The 20,480-nt window shown below is 38.2% G+C and overlaps 2 protein-coding genes and 1 pseudogene across 5 annotated transcripts in view; 1 reads left to right on the top strand and 2 right to left on the bottom strand.

Annotated features, from left to right (window-relative positions):
- Positions 1-13,557, top strand: part of FAM13B (family with sequence similarity 13 member B) — a 69,753-nt gene extending 56,196 nt beyond the window's left edge. Inside the window, exons 19-25 of the mRNA XM_081090750.1 lie at positions 1,614-1,843; positions 4,289-4,372; positions 4,604-4,699; positions 7,352-7,435; positions 7,530-7,693; positions 9,262-9,363; positions 11,229-13,557. Of these exons, the coding sequence (XP_080946876.1) occupies positions 1,614-1,843; positions 4,289-4,372; positions 4,604-4,699; positions 7,352-7,435; positions 7,530-7,693; positions 9,262-9,363; positions 11,229-11,352 (884 nt within the window). The 3' untranslated portion in view covers positions 11,353-13,557. The remainder of the gene's footprint in view (positions 1-1,613; positions 1,844-4,288; positions 4,373-4,603; positions 4,700-7,351; positions 7,436-7,529; positions 7,694-9,261; positions 9,364-11,228) is intronic.
- Positions 8,461-9,168, bottom strand: LOC308519240 (elongation factor 1-beta-like; annotated as a pseudogene). The gene has a single exon. The product of its transcript is annotated as an elongation factor 1-beta-like (transcript).
- Positions 13,558-14,915: 1,358 nt separating the features above from the next.
- PKD2L2 (polycystin 2 like 2, transient receptor potential cation channel) overlaps positions 14,916-20,480 on the bottom strand; it is a gene marked incomplete at its 5' end in the record, with an annotated part of 31,639 nt that continues 26,074 nt past the window's right edge. For all 3 annotated transcript variants that reach the window (XM_081090752.1, XM_081090754.1, XM_081090753.1), the window contains 2 exons: positions 14,916-16,102; positions 16,547-16,659. In XM_081090752.1, the coding sequence (XP_080946878.1) occupies positions 16,006-16,102; positions 16,547-16,659 (210 nt within the window). In that variant the 3' untranslated portion in view covers positions 14,916-16,005. The remainder of the gene's footprint in view (positions 16,103-16,546; positions 16,660-20,480) is intronic.

The following is a 20,480-nucleotide window of genomic DNA, read 5'->3' as shown; positions in this document are numbered from 1 at the left end:
TTGTGGCACTATTACAGTTCTTCCAAATGTCTTCCTGTGTTTTGATTAGTAGTGTTCTTTGGAAAGGTGCCCTTGAATGTATATTCATAGGTGATATTATAAAGTTTATCTGAAATATATCTCAAATATTAAGCAGTTTTGGTGTTTGGTATTTCATCTTAGACTAAGAATATCTAATCATAATAAACTGTTTTTACTACAAAAACTAAATAATAAGCCTTCTTGAATCCAAAACTAGGTGTTGTGTTACTGTTAATCCAGAACAGCAGTTGCTAAGATATAATTACTTTGTATGGTTAGTGAGCATGTTTTTAAAATTTTTTTTTCATTTATTCATTTTAGAGAGGGGAGAAGAAGTGGGGAGAGAGAGAGACAGAGACATTGATTTGTTGTTCCACTTGTTTATGCATTGATTGGTTGTTTCTTGTATGTGCCCTGATCTGGGATCGGACCCACAACCTTGACTTGTTGGGATGACGCTTTAACCAACTGAGCTACCTGGCCAGGGTAGTGAGCATGTTTTAAAATAATTGTTAATATTAAAAAATTTATCTGTACCCAGTAGGGGTTTATAATCTGGACTATCATGTTTTAGTGTATTCATTTGAATTCAACCAAATTTTTAGTATCTTTAGGTATAAAGTAGTTGTACTTGAAGACATGAGGTTATAGCAGTGAACAAGATAGTGTTCCTATTGTCATTGAGTTTACATTTTTGTCGTTCTAATATCTCTTTTTTAGAATTGTTTCCTACAACTCCGTTAAGCATTTCCTTCTTTAATGCCAATTTTCAACCATATTGACATTAAACAAGGAAAATTGGTTTCCAAGTAATTTTTAATTTTTTTCCCACTCTTGTCCTATAGTCCATTCTCTTCATAGCAGCCAGAATTATCTTTTCAAGAACTGTTACTAATCTTGTCTAAAGCCCTTCATTAGGCTTCCTTTCCCACTTAGAATAAAGTCCAGATTTTTTGCCATGGATTTCAAAGCCTTGCATACTCTGCCCTTAGCTCATTTTGTCACTTTCTTTTCTCATTTTCTGTTCCTTACACATGGCACATTTTAGGGCCTATGCACTGTTGGCTATTGCCTCAATTGGGGAGGAATGTCCTTCCCCTAAATCTTTTTACTAGTTTATCTTCTTATTCCATGTTCAACGAGGATGTCACTATCTCAGAAAGGCTTTAATTGTCAATCCCATCCAATGTAGCTGCTCTTCCACAATCACTGCTCTGTTCCTTTCAGCACTGTGAAACCATCCTATCTTGTCTTCTTTATAGCACTTAGCACTCTGAAATTACTTGGTTTATGAATTTGATTACTAGGTTTTTGTTTTTACTTCCCGAATTATATACTACATGAAAATAGGGACATGTCTGTTTTTCCAATGCTTATCAGAGCATCTTACATTATAGTAAGAGCATCTTACAATGTCTATGAATATTGGTTGCTATATATAATTTAAACATTTCATGTAATCTTGAAATATCTGAGCCTGAGTGCTGTTAATGTATATTTTCCTCTTTTATATCTTGTTTGCTGCTTACTCTTTTGACTTAGTTGCATTTTAGTTAAAGTCACTGATTTATCTTCTTGGTTCTGAAATGTAGACGCAAAACACAGAAGCTCTGATGGAGAATTGTTACCTCAGACACGTCCACGTAGTAACACTCTTCCAAAAAGCTTTGGCTCTTCTCTAGACCATGAGGATGAAGAGAATGAAGATGAATCCAGGGTCATTCATAAGGAGAAGAAGCCATCTAAGGAAGCAACACTGGAACTTATTCTGAAAAGACTGAAGGAAAAACGTGTTGAGAGGTGTCTTCCAGAAGATATCAAAGTAATTTTGAGCTATGGTTTTGCCCAGACTAGCCTAGAGTCCCTAAAATAAAGTAATTACCACAGTGGCATAGAAATGTCTAGGTAGTGTGACTAGCCAGAGTCTGCTCCCCAAGCTTGCAGATATAGATACATGTGTTTATCAGCACACCAAGAGTGCCCGGTCATTTAGGGATCTGTGCGTTTACATGGGAGGCAGTTGGTAAGATGAATAAAGAGCATGCAACAATGTGAGTTTGAATTCTGGCATTGTATCTTAACAGTTATATGTATTGAATTTTTATGCTTGGCCCTGACTGATTATAGTATGTGCAGAGGTCTTAGATAGCTCTATGACTTACATGGATATGATGATGCCCATTAAAATACTAACACAATATGGTTATTATAAGGATCAAGTGAATGACTTTTTTGAAACGAACCATTACTCACTAAGCCAATGCCTCAGGCAGTCCTGGTCAAAGCACTTGGCAACCCAAATCATTTATCATGAGAATTGCTGGGAGAGTACAGACGTAGATAGATGGTCCCAAGTGAAATTTTGTCCATGCTCTCTCAACAAAGAGTTATACCTCTCTCATTATCTAAGTATTGGGGTTGCTCTCCTTTGAACAGAGCTGGGTTAGAAATTCTAATTGCTCCTTTTCTCCACCTTTTTGTTTTTTGATCTTGTGTTAGACCAACCTCCTCCCTTTAAGTTATTTTGATTGGATTAGCTTTTCACATTCATTATCCTAGGTTTAAGAATCAGGCTTGAGGTTGAAATTACATTGTTCATATTATTATAGAGTCTATACCAGTGGTTCTCAACCTTCTGGCCCTTTAACTACAGTTCCTCATGTTGTGACCCAACCGTAAAATTATTTTCGTTGCTATTTCATAACTGTAATGTTGCTACTGTTATGAATCGTAATGTAAATATCTGATATGCAGGATGGTCTTAGACGACCCCTGTGAAAGGGTCGTTCGGCCGCCAAAGGGGTCGCAACCCACAGGTTGAGAACCGCTGGTCTGTACCCAGCTGGCCTCTACTAAATGTATATAACCTAAAGTGACACTTGTTAGAGGAAGATATCCAGTGATTTTTTTTTTTTTTTTAACCTCTAATTTCACTCTGGTGAGAAACAGGATAGATCAGCGGTTCTCAACCTGTGGGTCGCGACCCCTTTGGGGGTCGAACGACCCTTTCACAGGGGTCGCCTAAGACCATCGGAAAACACATATATAATTAATATTGTTTTTGTGATTAATCACTATGCTTTAATTATGTTCAATTTGTAACAATGAAAATACATCCTGCATATCAGATATTTACATTACGATTCATAACAGTAGCAAAATTACAGTTATAAAGTAGCAGCGAAAATAATTTTATGGTTGGGGGTCACCACAACATGAAGAACTGTATTAAAGGGTCGCGGCATTAGGAAGGTTGAGAACCACTGGGATAGATAGTATTATCTATTCCTGGGATTAAGTAGAGAGTTTATTTGGTGTAGTGTTAAAGGGAAGTCTGTGGAACAGTGGTTTGCTGATATGTTAAAAGGTCCTTTGAAAGAAAGCTGGGAGGTTCTATAGGCAAATAAATTTGGGGTGTCTTCCCTACTCTAGTATAATTTAGAGTACTAAAAGTTATGACAAGAGGATTATAGTGAAAAGAAAGTTCCAGATGAAGAGATACTGAGGTTATAAGGTCTAAAGTCACAAATTGACATTGTTTTTATTCACATTCTTTCCACTATACTGCTTCCAGATTTTGTTTTTAGGAGAAATATTAGATTATAAGACCTGTATATAGTTAAATATCAATAAAACTGTGTAAATACAAATAAATTAATAGGCATTTATGCGTGCTTATTGTATGCCTTTACAACATATACTAACTCATTAGAGCAGCCGTGGGCAAACTACGGCCCGCGGGCCGGATCCGGCCCGTTTGAAATGAATAAAACTAAAAAAAAAAAAGACCGTACCCTTTTATGTAATGATGTTTACTTTGAATTTATATTAGTTCACACAAACACTCCATCCATGCTTTTGTTCCGGCCCTCCGGTCCAGTTTAAGAACCCATTGTGGCCCTCGAGTCAAAAAGTTTGCCCACCCCTGCATTAGAGCCTTATGAGACAGGTGAAGTTTCCCCTTTTCTAGATTAAGATAGTGAACAAAAAGAGGTCAAATAATTTACGTAAAGCCACTAAGCTGGTATTCATAACTTATTCAGATAAAATATAAATTAAACCCACCAACGAAGACTGGTACCTAAATATTAGAAGACCAGATTCTGCAGGTGACTGAGAAATGTTGCCTGTAAATTCACGAGCAAAGATGTATTCTTATTAGCCTCAGTTAGAGTGGTGATGGGCTGCCCTTTCATCCTAATTATTTACATTGGGAGTGAGGACAGTAATGATGGTGCCAATGGGAGTGTTTTGTTTTTTTTCCTAGAAAATGACAAAAGATCATTTGGTAGAAGAGAAAACTTCGCTCCAGAAAAGTCTTCTTTACTATGAAAGTCAACATGGAAGGCCGGTAATGTCTCTCTTGCTTAAAAAAATAAAGTTGATGTCTATCTTAAAAAAGAGGATCACACTTGTGGCCCACATCTTCAGAGCTATATTATAGAGCATTGTTTCTTTCATTTGGGAAATTGACTACTTATTTAAAATAACTTCTAAAAATTGGGGGGAAAGTCAGATTGCTCAATATTTTGGACATTTTACATTTCTTACGACCAGATAATTTCCATTGTTTTTGCTTCAGGTGACCAGGGAAGAAAGGCACATTGTTAAACCTCTCTATGATAGATACAGACTTGTAAAACAGATGTTGACAAGAGCTAGCATCACTCCTATCCTTGTAAGTAAAACATGCAAAAATTTATCTAGTTAATTTTGCCAAGACCTACTCTTAAAAAAATTATGGTAGTATGTGGGAGAAAGAGACTTGGTAGCATGAATTGTATATTGTAAGGTGGTTACTGCTTTAAAAAAGAATAGGAAATTAATAAGAAGTGCCTGCTATTATCTCTACTAGTAGTCATTTTTGTAAAGCATTTTTCTGTATGATTATGTCATTACATCCTGATAAGTTTCAACAGGTAACAGAAGATAGCCTCATAGCCTCATTTCACAGATGATGAAACTGAGGCTCAGGAACAATATGCCAGGGTCACCTACTTTGTGGAATTAAAATAACCTATATTTCAAACTCTTACCTAGCTTTTTTCCATTTAAATTCATGTCTTTGAAATTACATTAGTTTTGTGATGTCCATCATGATTATGTTTTTTTATTTGCACAATATCAACTGATTTTTTTCAAGTTTATCTTTTTAAACGAAAAAGTTTGTTAAAATAATGCTTATTCATATTCATGTACAATTTAGAGAATTGTAACTCTAATACTAATGTATAAATTAAGTGCTATCCCCAAATTAACCATTAAATTGTATGGCTTTAGATTTCTCTCAGGCTCAAGTAGAAAACAGCATATAGCCCATTTTGCATCCTCTCATAGGAATTAATTTACTAGAGCTTATGGTTTGCTTAGGCTTGCAGGCCATTTTTATGGTTGTAGCCACTTTCATGGGGGGTTTCCTTCAGGCTCTCACCACCTGATTACTCATTAGAAAGTTCACATTGGCCTTCTGAGCACTTTTTACTTAGCCTTCATAGAAACTGATTCTTTTTTAATTTAAAAATTTTTTTATACTTAGAGGGAAGGGGAAGAGAGACATTAATTTGTTGTTCCATTTATTTATACATTGATTGATTACTTCTTGTATGTGCCCTGACCAGAGATTGAACCCTTAACTTTGGCATATTGGGATGACTAACCACTGAGCACACTGGCCAGGTGGCCCTGATTCTATTCTGAATTGACTGTTTTTTTTTTCAAGTTGGTCATCTCAGCACTTTTATTTAGATATAGTCAGCTTTCTTTGAACAAGGGGAAAAAAGCCTGTACAGTTTATATTCTTTGTATATAAAAGTTAATTTAATCATTACTGATTTTTTTTTTCATATTATATGATTCCATTTATATGAAATATCTAGAATAGGCCAGCCCATAGGTACAGAAAGATTAGTGTTTGCCAAGGGCTAGGGGTAGAGGGCACCTGAATAACAGCTGATGAGTATACGATTTTGGGGGGTGAGGGTTGTGATGAAATGTTCTAGTGGTGATGGTTGTATAACTTGTGAATTCAGTATATTAAAACTCACTAAAAAAAGTGAATTTTATGGTATGTGACATATCTCAATGAAGCTGTTACTTTTTTACAAAAAAATATTGATTTGAGAGAAAAAGGGAGAGGGAGAGATTGAAACATCAATGATGAGAGAGAATCATTGATTGGCTGTCCCCTGCACACACCCCACTGGAGATTAAGCCTGAAACCTGGAACCATGACCTCCTGGTTTACGCTGGCTCTGCTGAAGCTGTTACTTTTTAATGTTTGTTGTTGTTGTTGTTAATCCTCACCCGAAGATAATATTTTTTCCATTGATTTAGAGAGAGTCTAAGTCGGGGGGAAGGGGAGAGAGAAACATTGATATAAGACACACACCCATTGGTTGCCTTCTGCATGCTCTGGGGATCGAGCCTGCGACCGAGGTACATGCCCTTGACTGAAATCAAACCTGAGCCCCTTCAGTCCGCAGGCCAATGCTCTAGGCACTGAGACATACGGGCTAGGACTAAAGCTGTTACTTTTTAAAAGAGGTATGAAGTGTTCCTCAGACCAAAATGGTTGACAATTATTCTTAAAAAGAAAATTCTTTTCCAATTAAATTGTCATTCTTTTTTTTTTTTTTTAAATATATTTTATTGATTTTTTACAGAGAGGAAGGGAGAGAGATAGAGAGTCAGAAACATCGATGAGAGAGAAACATCGATCAGCTGCCTCCTGCACATCTCCTACTGGGGATGTGCCCGCAACCCAGGTACATGCCCTTGACCGGAATCAAACCTGGAACCCCTCAGTCCGCAAGCCGACGCTCTATCCACTGAGCCAAACCGGTTTCGGCTGTCATTCTTTTATTTAGAATTTTAAAAATATTTACTGAATGAGCCCTTTTAGAATTATTTATTTGTTTGTTTTAATCTTCACCTGAGAATATTTTTCCATTAATTTTTAGAGAGAGTAGAAGAGAGGGAAAGACAGAGAGAAATATCAATGAGGAAGAAATACATAGATTGGTTGCCTCCCACAGGCGCCCTGACCAGGGCGCTGACTGGGGAGGAGACTGCATCCAAGGTATGTGCCCTTGACTGGAGCTAACCGGCTAAGGCTAGAATTATTTGCACATAAAATATAATTTATCGCTTTTATGTACACACAACTAGAAAATACATATAAGCAAGAACGTTTTTGTTTTTTTTTTACTAAGGAATTCCTAAATAATAGCATAAATGATTAGGATTTTGAAAATAAAGTTTAATATTATTGAAGTGAAGCCTCATTGAATTAATAATTAAAATTTAATCATTTGTATGTTAATTATTGCAGGGCTCTCCATCCACCAAGCGAAGGGGTCAGATGTTACAGCCAATCATAGAAGGAGAAACTGCACATTTTTTTGAAGAAATCAAGGTAATCCTTAAAAGAATTAATCTCTGATCTCTTTTCTAAAAGAAAAGTTGAAAGTTATGCCTGTTTGATTCTTTATTTTTGAATATCTTTTTAGGAAGAAGAAGAAGAAGGTGTTAGTCTGTCCTCTGAGTTAACTGATATATTGCAAACTGCTGTACAGGCACAGTCTTCATTAGAAAACTCAGAATCTGATGTGGAGGAAAATCAAGAAAAACTGGCTCTGGATCTCCGATTGTCAAGTACTCGAGCAGCATCTATGTATGTTGGCTAGTTTGTGATTTTAGTCTATTTGTATAATAAAACTTAATATGACAAGAAATGTAATGTTAAATAATTGAGCACTTGGCAGGAATTAATACAGTACTTAAGAGATACATCCTTTTTAAAAAAAATGTGATTTACAAATACATGTCCAGTTCACAATTTTTAAATTAAATATTAGTGTGTTGAAAAATTTAAAAACTAAAATTCTATATTTGCTTTCTAACAAAGTGCCAGAAACAGCTGAGAGTTATTTGTTAAGTTCTCTGTCAGCTTCTTACCTGATATGGTGTCTGACTTTGGTTCTTAGCCCTGGCTTCACTTTAGGATCACCTGGGAGGATTTTTTTTTTTTTTAATCTTTCAAGCTTTAATTTAAAGGGCACTGATTCAGGATGGATTTTCGATTTTGTTGAAAGCAGCCATGTTCATGGACTGCACATAGTCCTCAAAAGCAGTGATCTGCTCTAGCATATCTGTTCCAATTTTATCATCTTCCACTACACCACTGATGGTGAACCTATGACATGCGTGTCAGAGGTGACACGCGAACTCATTTTTTTGGTTGATTTTTCTTTGTTAAATGGCATTTAAATATATAAAATAAGTATCAAAAATATAAGTCTTTGTTTTACTATGGTTGCAAATATCAAAAAAATTCTATATGTGACACGGCACCAGAGTTAAGTTAGGGTTTTTCAAAATGCTGACACGCTGAGCTCAAAAGGTTCGCCATCACTACACTACACACTGTATTTGAAGTTTTTAAATTCCATACCCCACTGGAACCAGTTTAGAAGAGCCCCAGATCAAGCCGTCTGCTTGGATGCTCCTGACATACTCCTCTAATTTTGCCATATCTGTCTCATCATCCCAAGGTTTCACATCTAATAAGATGGAAGACTTGGCAACAAGTGCAGGTTTTTTGGCTTTCTTTTACTCATACTGTGCCAGGTGTTCTTCTCTTAGCCTCTTTGCTTCTTTGCTTTCCTCCTCCTCCTCAAGTCCAAAGAGATCAATGTCACTGTCATTGTCTTTACTATCAGTAGCCCCACTTCCTGTGGTGTCTTCCACATTAGCAGGGCCATCCTTGTCCAAAGCTTTCTTCACTCCAGGCAGACTGGCCTTCTCCTTTTCGTAAGACTTGATGTGATTGTACCAATGAGGGGCATGGTACAGGTTGGCAGGTGGTGGCCCGGAGACTGCTTCAAATACTGCCACGCCTGCTTGTGATGGTACACACCCCTTTAGCTCTTGTCCTCCTGGTAGTTGTTGAGGACCTGGAGGCCGGAGGGCTTTTCAGGTCTCCAAAGCCCATGGTGTTGGCTGACCCGGGAGCTGGGCGGCAGCAGGGGAAAGTGGAGTGCGGGCTATTGCTAGTGAGTGCTAAAAGGGAATAAAGGGCAGGAATTTTTTTTTTTTTTTTTTAAGTATTGCTGCAGAGCCCTACTGGCAACTATTCTGATTTAGTTGGTCTGGGGTGGAGCAAGGGTTCAAACCACTGTTGAGAACATACTGAATCAACAGTGCCCTTTCAGTAATGTTTTCTTCCTATTTCAATTTTAGGCCTGAATTACTGGAACAACTTTGGAAAGCCAGAGCTGAAAAAAAGAAACTACGTAAAACATTACGGGAATTTGAAGAAGCATTTTATCAACAAAATGGAAGGTTTGTTGAGCATCACAAAATTGAGCCTTTTTAAACTCACAAGTGCTCACATGTTAAATAAAGAGGATCAGAAATAAATTGTGCATATAAGAATATTAGCACTGACAATAAAAGAAACATTTTTTTATACATTGAAGCCCTGAAAACATTTTTTATACATTAATGGCAAGAAAATGTCAGAGGTGCCTAGCTGGTTTGGCTCAGAGGATAGAGCGTCAGCCTGTGGCGAGTCCTGGGTTTGATTGCAGTCAAGGGCACAGGCCCGGGTTGTGGGCTTGATTCCCAGTGGGGGTCATGCAGGAGGCAGCCGATCAATGATTCTCCCTCTCCCTTACTCTCTGAAATCAATAAAAATATATTAAAGTCAGAGCTGAAGTAAACAACATCTGATAAAATATTCTAATGTCCTAGATAGGCTTGGTTGAGTGTCAATTTTTTGTTCTTTTATACCACACGCTCACCCTTTTGGAAGTGTTTGTGAAACAAGATGTATTAGCAAGGGTCTCATAACATGAGTGGCATCTTCAATTGGTTTGGATTCTTATACTGAGACCATTGTTAGGTTTCATTGTTCATTCCAGGCTGCCCATTTCCAAGGTTGTCACAGGGTGGCAATCATGTGGCTCCTATAATACAATATGACAGTTGGCTTTATCTAACTGCATAATGTGCAGTTGACTCAGTGAGACTCTTTTTTGAGTAAGAAAAATACATTCTAATTCAAATGGTAGCCAGAAATGCGGGCTATCTCAGGTCTCAGAAAAGTCTTACCATGTAATGGTGATCTTACCAGCCAATGGGTAGATTACAAATTCTAAAATGTGTTTACTTTAAATAATTTGAGAGTTATCTATATAGGTTAGCAAAAATAGTTTTAAAAAATCTCAAGTACAAGAATGAATTTTCCAAGTACCTTTTCATTCTTTGTCTTATTGGAAGAAACTTTGCTTATAATTATTATACCTAGTGCTTTACCTAGTGATTAAAGTGGATTGTATTGGGTCATCAATAACTAGAGGCCAGACACACAAATTCATGCACCAGTGGTGTCCCTCGGCCTGGCCTGTGAGATTGGGCCGAAACCGCTCTCTAACATCCCCCAAGAGGTCCCGGAATGCGAGAGGGCGCAGGCCAGGCCAAGTGACCCCACTGGTGCACAATTAGAGCCGGGGAGGGACGCGGGAGGTTGGCCAGCCAGGGAGGGGTCATGGGAGGACTCCAGGGCGTGTCCGGCCCATCTTACTCGACAAGCTAACCTACTGGTCACAGCATCTGCTCCCTGGTGGTCAGTGCACGTCATAGCAGGTGGTTGAGTGGCCTTAGCATATCATTAGCATATTACTCTTTGATTGGTTGAACAGGTGACCAGACACTTAGCATATTAGGCTTTTATTATATAGGATATAAAGTTAGGAGACTACTTATTTGCTACTATAAGTAAGATGTTTTGCTTTTACATTTCAATTCACTGAAGCCAGAGTTAATGTCTGAAATGACTCATTATAGCCCTCTGGCACTTAATATGTACACTCACAGACCTGACAGAGTCTAGCAGTGTATGTCTTATTAAAATTTTACCTATAAAATATAAAGTAAAAGATTACCTCTAGTTATTTACAATTATCATTGCTAAGTATAGTATCATTTAATGTATCAATAGAAAAAAAATCCATCAGAAATAGAAGTATTTCAGGAATGTTCTTTGGGGATGGGGGGGGGTGGATTAATCCAATAATATTTTTTCCTTACAGAGCAATTTTTTATTTAAATTTATATTTGGTAGCATTGTCTCACATTAGGATAACTCTGGGACTTTATTTTCCAGATGATCTCTAGAATATTACACGTTTTATTTTCTCCCCTAGGAATGCCCAGAAAGAGGATCGAGTTCCAGTACTTGAGGAGTACAGGGAGTACAAGAAAATTAAAGCCAAGCTTAGGCTTCTTGAAGTTCTTATCAGCAAGCAAGATTCTTCAAAATCCATATAAAAATGCTTGAAACATCATAAAATCAGTTGTATTCCCTAAAATTATCATCGTGTGTACTTGGCTGGTACTTTTTGTCAGGCACTCAGAATCTCATTTTGTAATTTGGTTGTGGTGCCACTAGAGAAATGATGGGGGGAGGGTAAGTAGACCCTCTCTAGGGAGCACAATGTTCCATATTAACCACAGACTGTTCTCCACCTTTAACAAACATCCCGTTTTCTTCATTGTTTTGTACTACAGATACATCCTATTAGAAAAGACTAGTATTTTATCCTTTCAACCTCAAGGACTTTGGAAGTACAAGCTTTTTGTTACTACCAACTTCATTGTTTTTTTTCATTACGGAAGAAAATTAAGAGGAAAATCTTCACATTGAATTCTTTGGTTGCCTTTTTCTTACACAATGACTGAAAATTTGAAAGAAAAGCATATAAATGTGCACATATGCTCCATGTTCTATGTTTTCTTCGAAAACTAAAATCAACTGAAATTTCAAGTCCTACTGTGGAACACATTTCTGTTTAATTCCCAAAGTAACACTTTTTCACAGGTAGTATGTTAACAAAATTTTGCAGTTCAGTGGTCACACAGCTCCTGGATCAAGATAAGAGAGGTTAGACCAAAAAGTGACCTTGCTTATTCGTATGGTGAAAACACAGAACTGAATCATACCACATGCTGCCTATGGGACTTAAATTACTATTTGTTTTCTCAGCTACTGTTCATCAACTGGTGATGATGTGATTTGTCTGGATCAGATCCTCCATATTTTCTCCCCACTGACCTCCAGATAATATGAGTAAAGAGCCATGTCAGTATGTAGGAACTCGAATGGTACTCAGATTTGTGATTTCAATTAAATAGGCCGAAATTGGCAAAAGAATCATTATGCCTGAAGTAAATCTGTTCTTAACAAGGGCTATACCACTGCATTTTTACATGTTCCTTTAGGAGGTTGCATCCTTTTTTTCTCTTAATCAGCAAAATCCATAAAGAAAACATCTTTTAAAGGGACCACTTTTTGCTCAGTCACATGGTGTTTAAAGCGCTGGTCACAAGATATGTAGTGGTGTGCCCCTTGTTATATACTCTAAGTATATCTTGTTTTCTTTGGCTTTGCATGGCTTTTTCTTTGAGTACTCACGAGGTATGATTCTGCTAATCATTTTCACAGAACGGTGACTTTATTTGTGTTAACAATGTAACTGTCATTAATAGCATATTCTGGTCAGGCTCAATCCAAGTGTTCATTTTTTTCCGGTGCTTTTTTGGAATGATGAGTGTCTTACTTTGATTGTGCCCATGTTTTGCATGTAATGACTCGTGCTTGGTTTTCTTAACTAGTTAATATTAACAATTTGTTCCATACAAAAATGGACTTTTGCAACATCCTTTAATAAGATGAGGAAGCATGAACCTCAGTCTTCTGGCACTATTGCATAGTAAGCCCATGAAGTAGCTTGATAATAAGTAGTATTTCTAGTGCTTCATATTTCACGTGTGTGTGCAATGTCTTTTTTGCAGGGAGGGAATATTCATTGGTAGTCAACATGTAGTTAAGGAGTACAGCACTAAATCCTGCCCTTTGCATGTCCTTTCTTTTGATGCAGCTAGGTCATTCATAATGTATACCTAGAAAAATGAAATTGAGAATGCCAAAAGATCACTTTGATTTGAATCCATCATGCAGTGTGCATTTAGTTAATTTCTATCACTCTCCAGGCAGGAGTATATACAAACATTTAATGTGCACTGTATATTGTTTTATATGAATGTTTTATTTTATATACCACATGCAAAAATGTCCATATGCACTATTTAAATGTTTTAAATAATATATTCCTTCTTTGTAATGCTAAATCTATATGAGTACCATATTTTTATAAGTCAGTGGCCTGACTGGTTTCATTTTAAAATTAACAGCTGCTTCATGATATTGGTTATTCACTGTTATTGTTTGGCTGTGAATAGAATAGATAAAAGTGGCATGGCAGCACTTACGCTGTGTGACAATATTGTGTGTCATAGTTGAGCTGTAGGTGGTAGAATAAGGCAGTTTGTGATAGTTTTACTTTGGTATAAGTTAAAACTGAATATCTATATATAAACAATATATAGATATATACATGACTACCCATATAATTGCATTGATGTCTGGCACTTCATTGTATAGACTTTTGTAATAAAAGAACTTTGATGTTCTAAGTCATTGCAAATGTTGTTTGCTTCCCCCCACCTCCACCCCCACTAGATGTTGAAAAGTGAAAAAGAGAGACCTCAAGTGTTCCCTTGTCTTAATGTTCTGAGGCTTTGAATTACCCTAACCCGGTATCATATGGGGGGACAATAGGGTTAGTAAACTATCTGGCTGGCTACAGCTCTGGGAAGTGGTAAAACAGGGAAAGGCATGTTGTTGATTCCCTTGTGGGAATGTAGGGAGAAGATGCAGAGAGAATAGTAAGCATTTCTTGTTGCAGTGAATTATTAAGAAAATGTGGTGAGCTTGGCCCGAGGAATGTGGGTAGATTTAAAATGTCCTTTATTCAGATTTAAAATCCAGGGACTATTGAGCAGCAGTGTGGAAGTTGAGTACTATGGTCAAATGCTATTGCTTGGGCTAAGAGAACAAAAGGTTTTTCTAGGAGGATTTATGTAACTTAAAAAAAAAAATTAGAAGAGTTTCCTAAATGCCAGCCACACATAACTTTCCAACCATCCAAACAGGGCTTTGGGAGTACCTTCATTTACACTTTTCAAACATGACTTTTTATAACCCTGATACTCCTACTTTGCTCTTTATTTTTTAAAGTGTATTTTGCTTTCTAAAGTAGTTGAGGAAGCACTTTTGGGAAACTTTAGATGTCGCTATAGAAACCGTTTAAATGAGTTTCTAGTTTGAAGGTATTAGTGAAATTTCTGTAAGTGGTTAGAAAGTTTATTCTTTAACACTTTAGCTTTTTATAGGAGACTTCAAATTGGAAGAATGGAGATGAGAGATTATTTTACCTCAGTCATTGTGTGATGGCTTTGCAGAGTCCTATGCGTTTATTATCTGGTTCATGGTACATGATGAGAGCACCAGTGGTTTTTACAGTTCGTGGAACATTGAAAAATCATCATAAAAAAAAGAAAGAAAAATCATCTTTACCTACTTACTGAGCTATTAAGTAGAGACCTCCACCATGAACTGTAAGCAGCATTATTTTGTACTTTTCCCTTCACATTCATAGAATCCTATCTAATAAAAGACAAAAAGGGTAATTAACCGTACCTCCGCTACGCTTCCTATTGGCTAATCAGGGCGATACGCAAATTAACTGCCAACAAAGATGGTGGCCGGCAGCCACGCAGCTGAAGCGAGCGGGAGGCTTGCTTGCTCCAGTGATGGAGGAAGCCAAGGTTCCCGGCCTGCCGCGGCCTGGCTCTGAGCCCGAAAGCAACAATGTTTCAATTATAGAAGCTAAACAAACCCCAGATACCTGCTTTCAGCCAGCAGTGGCCTCAGAGCTGGGAGCACCACTGACGGCAACAATGTTTCAATTATAGAGGGTAAATAAATCCCAGAATATTAAAAAAAAAAAAAAAAAGAAAAAAAGGAGAGGCTGGGAGCTTCAGTCGCTGGCCAGCCTGAAAACGTCCCTCAGCCCCTCACCCAGACTGGCCAGGCACCCCAGTGGGGACCCCCACCCTAAAGGGGGTGTGGCCAGCCTGAAAACAGCCATCAGCCCCTCATCCAGGCTGGCCAGGCACCCCAGTGGGGACCCCCACCCTGAATGGGGTGCAACCAGATGCAAACAGCCATCAGCCCCTCACCCAGGCTGGCCAGGCACCCCAGTGGGACCCCCACCCTGATCTGAGACACCCTTCAGAGCAAACCAGCTGGCCCCCACCCATGCACCAGCCCTCTATCCTATATAGTAAAAGGGTAATATGCAAACTGACTGTAACAGCAGAAAGACGGAATGACTGGTCACTATGACACACACTGACCACCAGGGGGCAGACGCTCAATGCAGGAGCTGCCCTCTGGTGGTCAGTGTGCTCCCACATGGGGGAGCTCTGCTCAGCCACAAGCCAGGCTGATGGCTGCCAGTACAGCGGTGGTTGTGGGAGCCTCTCCTGCCTCAGCAGCACTAAGGATGTCCAACTGCATCTTAGGTCTGCTCCCCACTGGCTAGTGGACATCCCCCGAGGGCTGCCGGGCTGCCAGAGGGATGTCTGATTGCCATCTTAGGGGAGCAGGCCTAAGCCAGCAGGTGGTCATCCCCCGAGGGGTCCCAGACTGCAAGAGGGCACAGGCTGGGCTGAGGGACCCCCCCCCCCCCTCGCCCCCCTGAGTGCACAAATTTTTGTGCACCGGGCCTGTAGTTTAATAATAACATTATAAAGTCCTCTGTGTGAACCAGTGTATATATACTTTGGAGGCATGTTGTAATATACATGATTGTACAGTGGGTCCCATCCAGGGGCACTTAAGTCCCAGAAATCATTTGATGATTATCATTGACTCTGGCAATAGTTTGATGATAGGTGGTTTAGTGCTTTTAAAGTATATCGGAAATGGGGACAAGTTTAAGAAATAATTCAATACAGAAATGAATCTTTGTTAGAAATGTACAGTGATTGCATCACAGATTCTCACCTCCACTTGTCTCAGTAGGATAGAGCTGAAACCTTTCTCATCACTCGGTTTAATTTTAAACTGATGTAGTGTAATTCTTTCTCCAGCTCCACGGCATATAAAAAGAGGCTACGAGATAATTTAGAAGGAAGTAGAGAATGAATCAGTAACACACTTTTGTGCATAAAAGAGATAGCAGATTATTTGTGCCTGTTGTAAAGTGCTTTGAGTGGTAAGGGATTATTTGAACTAAAATATGCCTGGTATGGTCAGTTATGCATCTAATCTAAAGCTGTGTGGAGAATGAACAGTATCTGCTACCCATATCAAGTATAAATGGCAGTTCCTTTTTAGAGAAGCAAGGATAAAAAGCAGTTGGTCTCACTCCTACATTTAAACAAGAGAAGGCCTGCGCTTTCTGTTTAACTTTAAAATTGGATAAAAGCAATTGGAAAAATAAGTGACATCTTAGCAGAAGAGGTTTTGGGTTCGGGAAAATAAAGTGTGTAACTCACGTCCCCAACACCCATGTCATGATAATCCCATCGTACCCTGGTGAGAACAAATACTTACTCTCTAAATTCTTGTTGAGTGACAGGCTGGTAGTCATCTTGAATTTCTGTAGAATAATACTTTTTCTCAAGCCTCTCTTTCCATTTTTTCATCTGCTCTGCACTTTGAATCTCCTGTCAAGTTAGAGGAAAAGCCTAGTCTGCAATCTTTTAAGTTTTTCTTTATTTCAAGTCTGTCTTACGAGGATCACAGGGTTGAGGTTTGAGTCCCACTGCCTTTTTGCATTAGCAGTCACTTCAGAGGACCTGGTGTTAGAACTGTTGGTAGAGTTGGGGAATTTTAAAATTAAAATTATCAGCTTATTTTCATTTCATTGCCTCCTCCTCACTGCATCTCCAGCTCACTTTTTTCATGATTTTCTTCATTCTTCACTTGGCCAAACCTGAGATATTTTTGTACCTCTATTTTTGCAACTATACTTCAAAGTATATCTGTGTGTATTCTTTGCCTGCACAGCTGCTTCTCAGCCACACTCCTGCAGTTTTACCTAACAATCCCAATCCCCTCTTCATAATTACTGCATCAATTTGTACACTCCAATCTGTCTACATACCCCCAAATTAGTTCCTCGTACCAGCAAATTCTTTGCTACATCCTTCTCTGATCCTAAGGAGTCCTTCTTGTGCTTTGTCCTCACAACCGCCCACTTTCCTTTAGTGTGCAAATACCTTTTCCCAAACTTTGGAAAAATTGCCTTGTACATTGTGGAAAATAAGGACAACTCTAGAAAAAGAGGGAAAGAGGAAAGTGCATTTAGACGTGACTCAAATACTTGTCAGTAAATGAGTATGATATTGCCCTGCTCCAGCAATATCACTAAGTAGCAAAGTGGATCCGTGTTACAAGGTTTTGTTTTTTTTTTTAATATATTTTATTGATTTTTTACAGAGAGGAAGGAGAGGAATAGAGAGCTAGAAACATCGATCAGCTGCCTCCTGTACACCTCCCACTGGGATGTGCCCGCAACCAAGGTACATGCTCTTGACCAGAATGGAACCTGGGACCCTTCAGTCTGCAGGTCGACGCTCTATCCACTGAGCCAAACCAGTTAGGGCACAAGGGTTCTTGATTACCTTCCTCAGGATGATGACACCTGTGTTTATGTGTTGTTCACCTGATAAATGTGTGCTGTTCTGGTTAGAGAAACTTATCAGATAGTATTTGAAGTAGGAAAAGATTGCTTTTAATCTTTCTAGTTTTATTTTGGCCACATTACAGCACCCACATTTTGACATATTTACTAAATGCTTTTGATGTGTTGTTTAAAAAGTGGTAGGCCCCATAACTATCTCTAAATGACCAGGCCTATAATAATGTGGAAACATTAGTAATATGGGTTGAATAGATTATGCCTGCTAAACTTGACTCATCTTTCAAAACACCCATCTCAACCATCACTTTTTTCCATGAAGCCTTCCTAGACAGTCATAGGAAAATCAAAGGCAGAGCAGCAACCCACTAGGGACATTTCCTCCAAGTTTCTAGGTTTTGGTCATCCCACCTCTTCCCTGTAAGTGGTAGCTGCCTTTTATAGTTGTTTCTGGATTAATTTGGTGTTCCACATTAGTTCTTATAGTCATCCTAAAAGCTCAGAAATGAATTCTCTGTAGTAAACCTCCTTTTGAACTACCTAGTGTGTTTCTGTTTTTCTGATTGGATCCTAACTGATGAGTACTCGGTGGCAGGGGAGGTGCAAAGGAACAAACTCAGAACAGCATGCTTCCATCAAGGGACAATTGACTTAAGAATTTGAACCTTCCACCTGTCCATTTGGGATCCTTTACCAGTGGTTCTCAACCTTCCTAATGCCGCGACCCTTTAATACAGTTCTTCATGTTGTGGAGACCCCCCAACCATAAAATTATTTTCGTTGCTACTTCATAACTGTAATTTTGCTACTGTTATGAATCATAATGTAAATATCTGATATGCAGGATGTATTTTCATTGTTACAAATTGAACATAATTAAAGCGTAGTGATTAATCACAAAACAATATGTAATTATATATGTGTTTTCCGATGGTCTTAGGCAACCCCTGTGAAAGGGTCGTTCGACCCCCAAAGGGTCGCGACCCACAGATTGAGAACTGCTGCTTTAGGCAAAGATTCAACTGGCTTTGGTGATTGATCCTAATTATCAAGAGGAAATTGGTTGCAACTACAAAATGAGTGCAGAGAGGGCTATATTTGGAGCCTAGGAATTCTTGAGTGGACAGGTGCTTCCAATACTTACATGTCCCAAAATAAGCTTTTAGTTTAAACATATTTTTAAGGAATTTTGATTTGAATAAAAAAAGCCTTAAAGTCACTCAGAGGATGGATGTAATTACTATTGGGACTTTGCTTCTCCCTTTTTGGGGAGAGGCTAAGAGTACCTTTATTTGTATAAAGGATAGTTTCATCTTATTAGATGGAAGCTTGAAGTGGTTACTGTTGTTTTATGGGAATTCAAATATGTTTACTAAACAGCCAATAGGATAAACTGGGCCAACTACTCAGCTAATGTCTCCCAACTAAAAATTTAATCCTCATACTATTCTCTGTGATGCTGTGTTTCAGGCTTTGAAACTCATCCCAGACTTGCTACTAGCATTTTTTGGCGTACCCAGAACAAGACTTATCACACTCCCTCAGTGTGGGCTGGGGGTGCCCTTAGAGGTCTGAGCACCTATTCAGGGCCCTTCTCTATGATAGTAGGTTCTGATAACCCCGCCTTTGTACCTTCACCCTGGAGTGGTAGCATCATCCTACAGTGATTATTTATGTTTTGCCTCAGTGTTTTTATTTTTTCTGTCTTCCAGTACTTCATTAACCAAATTCCCTGTGGTAAATTTTCTCTATTTGAAACATATAATGTGATTTCCATCTTCCTGACTAGGTCCTGACTGATACATTAGTAAGTATATATTTTCATTTTGTCAAGTGTATTTTTGTGTCTTTAAGGAATGTTTGAAATTTTTCCTTATTTTGTTTTTAAATACTTTTTAGTAATTCCTTGGCATTTTCTACATTGTTGCTTTTATAGAGTCTTCTATTAATTTTTTTTTAACTAGTTGATATTTATATATATAACATGGTTGCATGTATGTAATCATTTTTCCTACTACTTTATGGAATTTGTTATAAATTTTCAGTTCATTTGTATACCTAGAAAACTTAAAGGAATCACAGAGGTACTTTTTATACTTCTAATTTATTTCTCTTAATTGTTTTGGCTGATCCCTCCAATACCTCTTTGTCTTGTTTCTGATGTGTCCAGTGTTTCTCCCAATTAAGCAAGTGCTAGATTTGGGGTGAATAAATATGTTCTTATTATATCAAGGAAGTATCCATCGCTTCCTATATTGCTTTATTTCCCCCTCAAGATTGAATGTTGAATCCTATCAAATATCCAACATCTATGGAAAATGATCATGTAATTTTCCTTTTAGACTCTATTAATAGAATGAATTATTACCCAATTTTGAACCATCTTTCCATCTTAGAATAAATTCTATTAAAATCATCTGTATATATAAAAGCCTAAGCGACCTTGGACTGGTAGCTATGACATGCACTGACCACCAGGGGGCAGATGCTCAATGCACAGGCATGGAAACATGGAATAGACTGATGAATCTCAGAGGGAATGGGGGAGGGGGAGGGTGGGAAGAGATTAACCAAAGATCTTATATGCATACTAGAGGCCTGGTGCACGGATTCTGACATCCCCTTACGGGTCCTGGATTGCAAGAGGGTGCAGGCCAGGCCAAGGGACCCCACTGGTGCACGAATGTGTGCACCAGGCCTCTAGTGATATATAATTTTGTTCTGTTAGGTGGTTTGCTAATATGTTATTTAGGACTTTTGCTTCTGGATTTATGTGATACTTTCTTATTTATTTATTTTTGGTAGGATCTTTGCCAGATTTTAGAATCACTATATAATCACTTT

This window comes from Myotis nattereri (genome assembly GCF_964212035.1).
Source record: "Myotis nattereri genome assembly, chromosome: 5".
NCBI lineage: Eukaryota > Metazoa > Chordata > Mammalia > Chiroptera > Vespertilionidae > Myotis > Myotis nattereri.
The sequence above is the reverse complement of the archived record's forward strand: the minus strand, read 5'-3'. Positions and strand labels throughout refer to the sequence as shown.